The sequence below is a fragment of the Stegostoma tigrinum genome, chromosome 43 (assembly GCF_030684315.1).
Source record: "Stegostoma tigrinum isolate sSteTig4 chromosome 43, sSteTig4.hap1, whole genome shotgun sequence".
NCBI lineage: Eukaryota > Metazoa > Chordata > Chondrichthyes > Orectolobiformes > Stegostomatidae > Stegostoma > Stegostoma tigrinum.
Genome location: NC_081396.1, coordinates 7,627,762 through 7,637,805, shown reverse-complemented (window position 1 = coordinate 7,637,805; position 10,044 = coordinate 7,627,762). Strand labels below are relative to the sequence as shown.

At 46.7% G+C, this 10,044-nt stretch overlaps 1 protein-coding gene across 1 annotated transcript in view; it reads left to right on the top strand.

Moving 5' to 3' along the window:
* The window catches only part of LOC125449009 (zinc finger protein 16-like), a 114,492-nt gene that overhangs the window by 73,459 nt on the left and 30,989 nt on the right, over positions 1 to 10,044 (top strand). The window contains exon 4 of the mRNA XM_048524560.2: positions 258 to 604. Coding sequence (XP_048380517.1) covers positions 258 to 604 — 347 coding nt within the window. The remainder of the gene's footprint in view (positions 1 to 257; positions 605 to 10,044) is intronic.

Sequence of the window (10,044 nt, the reverse complement as noted above, 5' to 3'; positions counted from 1 at the left end):
ATTTTCCTGTCCTATTTGCTTCAAAATCTACAGCCAGACTGGAAATGTACTGAGGCATAAAAGTGAAGTGAGGTTAAAGGGCATTAACCACTTACAAAACCTGAAGAAACGTGGAAGAGTTATTTTGTGGATGAAGCTTCAACTGATCATCAGACCCAGAAAGACACAAGGACGCCATGAAGAAACCATGGAAATGTGGGGACTGTGGGAAGGGATTCAAAGTCCCATCTGAACTGGAGATCCATCGACGCACTCACACTGGGGAGAGGCCCTTTGTCTGCTCTGAGTGTGGAAAAGGATTCACCGAATCATGCAACCTGCTGAGACACCAGCAGGTTCACACCGGGGAGAGGCCGTTCATCTGCTCAGAGTGTGGGAAAGGATTCACTCAGTCGTCCCACCTGCTGACCCACCACCGCGTTCACACTCGGGAGAGGCCGTTCATCTGCTCGGAGTGCGGGAAGGGATTTACTCAGTTGTCCAGCCTGCTCCGACACCAGATGGCTCACACCGGAGAGAGGCCCTTCAGCTGCTCCGTGTGTGGGAAGGGATTTACCCGGTCGACCAACCTGCTTTCTCATCAGCGGGTTCACACCGGAGAGAGGCCGTTCACCTGCTGTTTGTGTGGGAAAGGATTCACTGAATCTTCCAACCTCCGGAAGCACCGGCGCATTCACACTGGGGAGAGGCCATACACCTGCTCTGTGTGTGGGAAGGGATTCACCGAGTCATCGACCCTGCTGAGACACCAGGGCAGTCACACTGAGTAGAGACCTTTTGGATGCAATGGCTATGGATAATAACTGTCTCGACTTAAATAATTTATATACATTAGAGAGCATAGAATGGATGATTAAATGAGAGCTTACAAAGGGACACCTACTAGCATTGGAGTGGAGTCAGGAGAGAGATAAGCCTGTCATGTTTTACACTGTGAATAAATCTACACCAAGTAAAGCTTGGTTCCAGTTTCTTGGCCCAGAAGAAACCGGCACTTCAGGGGAGCTAGGGCATCCTGTTTTCATACAAACTGCTGCCCTTAGCCTGGTGTGGTGCAAAGCTGATTTAAACTGTTTCAAATGTTCCATGTCAGAAAAGATTTACAGGGATGTTGCCAGGGTTGGAGTGTTTGAGTCATAGGGAGAGGCTGAATAGACAGGGGCTGTTTTCCCTGGAGGGTTGGATGCTGAGGGGTGACCTTATAGAACTTGAGAAAATGAGGAGTGTGGATAAGGTGAATAGCCAAGGTGGTTTTATTCCCACGGTAGGGGAAACAAGAGGGCACAGGTTTGATGTGAGAGGGGAAAGATTTAACAGGGATCTGAGGGGCAACATTTTCCACGCAGAGGGTGGTTCTCATAGGGGAGGAGCTACTGGAGGAAGTGTTGGAGGCTGGTACAATTATGACATTCAAAAGGCATCTGAATGGGTACACGAATAGGCTTAGAGGGATATGGGGCCAAATGCTGGCAAATGGGACTAGATTAATTTAGGATACCTGGTCGGCACCGACAAGTTGGACTGAAAGGTCTGTTTCCATGCTGCATGACTCTATGACATGCCCACACTTCAGTTTGTTGTGTAATTCTGCCAACATCTTTCTTGTCGGCCAGGAGTCTTCGATAGAGGTTTGTTGTAGGAAATCCAAATGTACAGTTGGGATTTGCTGTAAGGATGCAGATATGAGATTGCAGCTCTGGATTTTACCCCCAGAAATCCAGATCAGTATTCAATTGGTATCAGAATCCAGTATTTGAGCTGAGAGCGACTGCCTCGCAGGGAGTATGCAGTTGTCACAGGTATTTAGTAATAGTTCAGATGCTTCTGTAGAGAATGTTGAGTTTTGGGAATTAAAGTTTAACAGAAGAAAAGGTGCATCATAGTTGTACCCATTAAGCCTTGCACTTAGAAGTTGGGGTCACATTCATTCTAAACACAGGGTGAGCTGCGAGTTTAACAAGAGAGAGTTGTGAGTTAACAGGTCATTGAGCAGCTAATGGCAGGCTCTGTGTTTGAACCTGAGAAATGTATGTCGTTAAACTCGCACAGGAGAGGGAGCTGATCTGTCTCGAAGTGTGGAAAAATTAAAAATGCAGGGAACAGAACTAATCTTCCTTCGGGGAGCGGTAAGGATTAATCAGGGACAGTCAGCATAGCCTTGTAGGAGGGAATAGATCTGATCGGAGATTCTCAAAGAGCTGTGATGATGATGGTGATGCAATAGGACTTCAGCGAGGCCTCACTTGGCCGACTGGCCAGGAAGGTAAGAGGCCATGGGATCCTAGCTAATGTGGAATATTGGATCTAAAATTAGTGGCAGGAAGCAGAGGGTGATGGTTGAAGAGTGTTTGTTTGTTTTTGACTAGACACCGATGTCCAGTGGTGAATCATATGGTTTGATGCGGAATCCCATGCCGTTTGCAGCGTACGTTAATGAGCTGGGCATGAATAATAGGAGGCATGATTGGCATGTTTATAGATGACACAAAAATTGATGATAAATTGCGAGGAAAGTCTTAGACTCCAGGACAATAGAGATGGGCTGAACAGTAGCAAGTGGAATTTAATCCTGAAAAGTGTGAAGTGGTTGATTTAGAGTCATAGAGAAATAGACCCTTTGGTCCAACTCATCCATGCCAACCAGATATCCTATGTAAACCGAGTCCCATTTGCCAGCGTTTGGCCCGCATCCCTCTAAACACTTCCTATTCATATATTCGTTCAGATGCCTTTTAAATGTTGTCATCGTACCAGCCTCCACCACTTCCTCTGACAGCTCATTCCATACATGCACCACCCTCTGTGTGAAAAAGAGTCCCTTTTAAACCTTTCCCCTCTCATCTTAAGTATGTGACCTCTAGTTTGGATTCCTGGGAAAAAGACCTTGGCTTTTCACCCTATCCATGCTCCCGATGATTCTATAAACTTCTATAAGTTCACCCCCTGAGCCTCCGATGCTCCCAGGAAAATAGCCCCAGCCTGTTCAGCATCTCCCTACAGCTCAAACCCTCCAACCCCAGCAACATCCTTGTAAATCTTTTCTGAACACGTTCTAGTTTCGCAGCATCCTCCCCATAGGAGGGAGACCAGAATTGAATGCAGTATTCCAAAAGTGGCCCGAACCACTGTCCTGTAGAGCCGTGACGTGACCCTCCCAACTCCCTGTACTCAGCGCACTGACCAATAAAGGCAAGCGTACCGAACACCACCTTCACCGCCCTGTCTACCTGCGACTCCACTTTCAAGGAACTATGAAGTGCACTCCATCATCTCTTTGTTCAGCAACACTCCAGAGAGTTTTTGGGAGGATTTAAGAAGACAACAATGGCCGCAAAGAATAGTAGGACCCTAAGAAGTACAGAGAATCAGAGGGATCTTGGTGTGCAAGCCCATAGATCCTGGAAGGCAACAGGACAATTGAATAAAGTGGTTAAGAAAGCAAATGGTAAACTGACCTTTATTAGTTGAAGCAATGAATATAAAAGCAAAGAGGTTATGGTGGAACTGTGTGTAACATTAGTTAGTCGACAGCTGGAGGACTGTGTGCCACCCTGGTCACTGCACTGAAGGAAGGATAGGTTGTCCTAGAGAAGGTGCAGAGGAGATTCAGATGTTTCCTGGGCTGGAGTGAACAGTTAGCACTGATGTCGCACAGCACCAGGGAGCAAGGTTGGATCCTACCCTCGGGTGTGTGTGTGTGTATTTATGTGTGTCCCCACAGTCCAACAATGTGTAGGCTAAGTGGATTGACCATGCTCTCCTGCCGTAGTTTCCGGGGAGGGCAGGCTAGGTGGATTAGCTGTGGGAAATGCAGGCTTACAGGGATAGGCTACGGGGGTGGGAAGCTCTCCAGAGGTCAGTGTGGACTTGATGGGCTGAATGGCCCGCCTCCCCAATGTAAGGATTCTGTGATTCAGCCATGAACAGAGACTGTATAGGCTGTGATGGTTCTCCTTGGAGCAGAGAAAGCCTGACTGAGGTCGACAGAATTATGAGGGGCACTGATGGGGTAAATAGGAAGAGGCATTTCCCTTTTAGCAGAGGAACCAATAGCGAGAGGACATAGGTTTAAGATGAAGGAGAGTTTGGAGAGGACTTAAGAACTCTTTCACCCCAGAAGACAGCGGGTATCCTGAACTCACTGCCTGTAGGAATTGCTAGAGGCAGAACCCATCACAATGATTGAGAGTTATCTGGATGTGTGCTTGAAATTCCATTATAATTCAGTGCTTGATGGTGGGGTGTGGACTCAATGGGCCGAAGGGCCTCCTACCCCATTGCAAAATTCAGTGACTTAATTGCTTTAAGTTAAATCCTCACGTCTGGGTTGTAAAAGTAAAACTGGATACATTGACCACATCTCTGCATAATAGCAGAGCAGGATTTGTTTAATGTTTTGAAAACATCATAATATTTCTTTAGGTTTAAAAATATGGACTCTTGTGGCGTCGTTGTCTCAGTTAATTACAAGTGCGTTCGGATTTCTCCTCAAAGATTCACAGTCCCAACCGGGTCCTTTGGCATTCTGGGAAAGAAAAAAAACACAAAGAATTGTGGGATGTGTGGTGATTTGCGACAAAGTGAAATTGCTGGGGAAACTCAGCAGCTGCAGAGAGGAGACAGAGTTCATGTTTTGGGGCAAGCCACCCTTCCTTGGAGCCTTCTTCAGAATTGGAGCAGGGTCATTGACCACACTGACTCGGCTTTCTCCCACCATGGGTGCTGCCTGGCCTGCTGAGTTCTTCCGACAAGTTCTGCATTTGACATTACAGTCGCTGCTCTGGGAGAAAGGTGACGAGAGTCATAGAGTTGTATAGCGTGGGAATAGAACCTTCGGCCCAAGTTGTCATTGCTGACCAGGTACCCTAAATTAATCTCGTCACATTTGCCAGCATTTGGCCCATATCCCTCTAAACCTTTCCTATCGTGCATCCCATCCAGGTGCCTTTTAATTGCTGTAACTGTACCAGCCCCCACCACTTCCTCTGGCAGCTCGTTCCATACACACACCACCCTCTGCATGAAAAAGTTGCCTGTTATGTCCATTTTAAATCTTTCCCCTCTCTCCTTAAACCTTTTAGTTTTGGACTCCCCAGTCCTGGGAAAAAGCCCTTGGCTATCCACCCTATCCATGCCCCTCATGATTTAATGAACCCTCTTTAAGGTCACCTTTCAGCTTCCGATGCTGCAGGGGCAAAAAAACCCCAGCGCCTCCCTGTAGCTCAAATCCTCCAAATCCCAGTAACATTGTGTAAATCCTTTCTGAACTCTCTTGAGTTTAATCCTTCCTACAGCAGGGGGAATTGGTCAGTTAAAATTTTCCGCAGAGAGCGAGGTGGTGACCAAGTAATGTGTGCGTTCAAGTTACGGAATCAGGCAGTGCAGCACATTTGGTGTTATTTTGTACAGCACATCGAGGTCTGAAACAGAAGCTGCTGTTTTGTTGTTTCGCTGTGAAACAACAAAAAAAACTTCTGTTTCTGGCGAACACCAAAATTTATTGCCCATTCCTAACTGCCCTCAGAGGAAGGTGATGGGGAGCTGCCTTCATGAAGGGCTGCAGCCCATCTGATTCAGGGTTTCTGGACCAGATTGGTACCACTGAATATCTTGCTGGGCCATTTCAGAGGGCAGCTGTGAGCCTAGAGATCTCTGTCGGCCTGACCTGGTGAAGACAACAGATTTCCTTCCCTGATAGGCATCAGTGAACCAGATATGTAGAGACTAGCAAAGGTTCACCACCACCTGAAGGAAGGATTTCATCCTCGTCTAAGTCCAAGATAATTATCCCCTTTTTCTGATACTGTGTCCCTGTATTTGAGATCCATCCCTCCACGTTCACTGGGGGATAAAAACCTCTCAGTGTTAACCCTTCACACTCTAATGCTTAACATGGTTTGACTCCACCATTTGCTGACTGACCCTCCAGGTCCAGGGGGACATGGTTCACATTAACATGGAAAATAGGAGCAGGGATAGGCTATTTAATTCCTCCAGCCTGTCTGGCATGTGGTATAATGGTGGCTGATCATCCAACTCGGTACCCTATTCCCACATTCTTCCCCCATTCCCTTCAATCCCTTTAGCCCGAAGATGGTTATCTAAGATTACAACGAGATCTTGATCAGCTGGGTAAGTGGGCTGAGGAGTGACAGGTGGAGTTTAGTTTGGATAAATGCAAGGTATGGCATTTTGATGAAACAAACAAGGGCAGGACTTATCCAATTAAAAGTAGAGCCTTGGGTAGGGCTGTGGAACAGAGAGACCGAGGGGGTTCATGAACATGAAACTTTGAAGTTGGCGTCACATATAGATGGGGAGCTTGAGAAGGCGTTCAGCATCCCTGCCTTCAATGCTCAGATTTTTGAGTATAGGAATTGGGATGTTACATTAAGGTTGTAGAAGATGTTGCTGAGGCCTGTTCTGGAGTACTGTGTCCAGTTCTGGCCTGCGTGTTGTGGGAAGGATAATATTAAGCTGGAGAGGGTTCAGCAGAGATTTATCAGGAAGTTGCCAGGACTGAAGTGTTTGAGTTGTAAGGATAAGCTAGGATGTTTTTCACAGCAGTGTAGGAAGTTGAGAGTGACCTTATGGAGGTTTTTAGGGTATAGAAAGGGCAAATGGCAGTCTTTTCCCTAGGATGGGGCATTTCAAGACTTATTCTTTTAAGGTGAGAGGAAAAAGATTTTAAAAAGACACGGGGGGGGGGGGCAATTTTTTTTTAATGCAGAGAGAGGTTCGTGTGTGGAATGAACTTCCTGAGGAAGTGGTGGATGTGGGTAAAGCCACAATATTTAAAAGACATTTGGATAAGTACCCGAATAAGATATGTTTTGGAGGGATGTGGGCCAAGCTCGGGCAGATAGGACTAGTTTAGCTCCCCGTGGACTAGTTAAACTGAAGGATTTGTCTCCATGTCGAATGACTATACAACTCTATTGAACTCTTCGGAACCATTTTAATGTTTTGGCCTCAGTTGCTGTCTGCAGTGATGAATTCCACAGGTTTGCCACAGCCCGGGTGAGGAAATATCCTTGCTGACTTCTGTGCCAGCAGGTCACCTCTGGTAGGCTTCACACTTTTAAGATATGGTCGTGTTCTGAGCAGTTTGACCGTTTGACTGTTAAGCTGGCAGTTGGGAGGTTAATTCTCGTTTGCCATGAACTAATACCAGCCTGCTGCTAAATTGGCACGAAGCCCTGTCCACTTGTCACTCAGAGGTCACGATTCATTCAAACCATTTCATTGCACTGCAGGTTTCCAACGGTGTTTGGAGCATTCCTTTTGAAAAGGACAGTCATTATAAGTTTCCTTTTACATGAGAGAATCTGTTATACTTTGACTTCCAACTATGAGTTCCTTGTGGGGTTTTAATTTGCTGGTTGTTACTTTCGTTGCCATCCCCATTCTGCCGACTGAACCTTTCTGTCAGTCTTATGAGCATTCACTGAGTCATGATAATCAGTCGGTGACCGATGAAGGGAAATATTCACGCAATAGATCCCTGATTCGAACCTGAAAGTTAAACATTGGAAGCTCATTAGGGCTCTTGTTGTGCAGTGATAGTGCCCCTCCTCCTGGACCATGGCGCCTGAGTTCAAATCTCATCTGCTCCAAAGGTATGTAATAACACCTCTGAACAGGTCAATTTGAGAAAAAAAAGTTAAATCAAAATAAATAAATAAAATTGGAAGCCCCTCTCCCTCCACCGCCATTATGATGTATACCCCTCTCATTTCCCTTGGTGCTTACCAATGCTGCCTCACAGCGCCAAGGACCCGGGTTCGATCCCATGCTCGGGCGACTCTGTGTGTGGAATTTACATATCCTCTCCCCTTGTCTGCACTGGGCTTCCTTTGCCTGCTCCGATTTCCTCGCACAGTCCAAAGATGTGCAGGTTAAGGTGGATCGGCCATGCCAGATTGTCCCATAGTGTCCAGGCTAGGTGGACTAGCCATAGGAAATGCAGGGTTACAGGATATAGGGTGGAAGGGGGGAGGAGTTCCAGGTAGGATGCTCTTTGGAGGGTCAGTATGGACTTAGTGAATGGCCTGCTTCCTTAGTAAATGCTAGCAGCTTTGAAATGTATCTCTCGCCTGAGTTTCTGTGGCAGAATAGGAGTCTACTGCAAGCAACTGGGATTGTGGCTGAATACTTGCCGTTGCTAGATCAACCTTTGAGCGTTTTGGCTCTGATCTGTCTTAGAATTAATCCACAAGAAGCTCAGTTTCTCCAAGAACCAGTTGTGTTCTTGGCAGTTTCCAATTCTAAGACATTCGCAACGTAGAAACTAAGCCAGCAACAGTCATTCCCCAGATGGATTCTGAGGTTTGATGTTTTTAACATCACAATATTGTAGCAAACTATCCTACATACACCTCAGGGACACACTTTAATATTGATACACATCTTGACTCCCAAAGTATGCGTTTGTTCCAATATACTTCATTGATTCACTGGATGAGGCTGTCACTGATGAGGCAGCATTTATTGCCCATCCCTAATTGCCCAGTGAGCAGTTACAAGTCAACCACAGTCACATGTAGATCAGACCAGGTAAGAATAGCATTTTCCTTCCCTTAAAGGGCATTAATGAACCAGATGGGTTTTCCCCCAACAATCAGCCATGGATTCACGGTCATCATTAGATTCTTAGTTTCGGATATTTATTGAATTCAAATTCCACCATCTGCCATGGCAGGATTTGAACCCGGGTCCTCCGAATATCACGTGGGTGTCTGGATTAACTAGTCCAGCAATAATACCACTAGGCCATTGCCTTCCCCCACAGAATATACACACACACAAACACATGCACCCTCTCACAAACACACAGGCTCTCACATAACAGTGCAGAGATCCCCTGTGGGCATTCCCCTCAGCAATAAGTATACCGTTTTGGATACTGCTGGGGGTGATGACCTACCAGGGGAAAGCCATAGTAGCCAGTTCTCTGGCACTGAGCCTGACACTGTGGCAAAGAAGGGAAGGGGGCAGAATAGAAAAGTACTCGTGGTAGGGGACTCGATAGTTAGGGGAATCGACAGGAGATTTTGTGGCCAGGATCGGGATTCCCGGAAGGTATGTTGCCTCCCTGGTGCCAGGGTCCGGGACGTCTCCGATCGGGTGTATAAGTTTCTAAAAGGGGAGGGCGAACAGCCAGAAATCGTGTTACATATTGGCACTAATGATATAGCCAGAAAAAGGTTGAGGATATAAAAAGTGATTTCAGGGAATTAGGATGGAAGCTGCAAAGCAGGACGAACAGAGTAGTGTTCTCTGGTTTACTACCGGTGCCACGAGATAGCGAGGTGAGGAACAGGGAGCGGGCGCAGCTTAACACGTGGCTACACAGCTGGTGTAGGAGGGAGGGCTTCAGATATGTAGATAATTGGGATGCCTTCTGGGGAAGGTGGGACCTGTACAAGAAGGATGGATTGCATCTGAACTGGAAGGGGACCAATGTCCTGGGTGGAAGGTTTGCTCGAGTAGTTTGAGAGGGTTTAAACTAGTATGGCAGGGGGGGTGGGAACCTGAGCTGTATACCAGAGGTGAGAGTTGATGCAGGTGAGGCAGTAGCAAGAGGTAGACCAGCTAGTGGGAAGGATTTTCCTGGGAAGGAACCAAGGGATCAGTTAAAGTGTGTTTGCTTTAACGCAAGGAGTATCAGGAATAAAAGTGATGAACTTAGAGCATGGATCAGTACCTGGTGCTATGATGTTGTGGCCATAACAGAGACATGGGTTTCTCATGGGCAGGAATGGTTGCTGGATCTTCCAGGGTTTAGAACATTTAAAAAGAATAGGGAGGGGGGAAAAAGAGGAGGGGGTGTAGCACTACTAATCAGAGAGGGTATCACAGCTACAGAAGCTTCCATTGTCGAGGAAGATCTGCCTACCGAGTCAGTGTGGGTGGAAATTGGGAACAGCAAGGGAGTAGTCACCTCGTTAGGGGTTTACTACAGGCCCCCCAATAGCAGCAGGGAGATTGTAGAAAGCATAGGTCGGCAGATTTTGGAAAAGTGTGGACGCAGTAGCGTTGTTG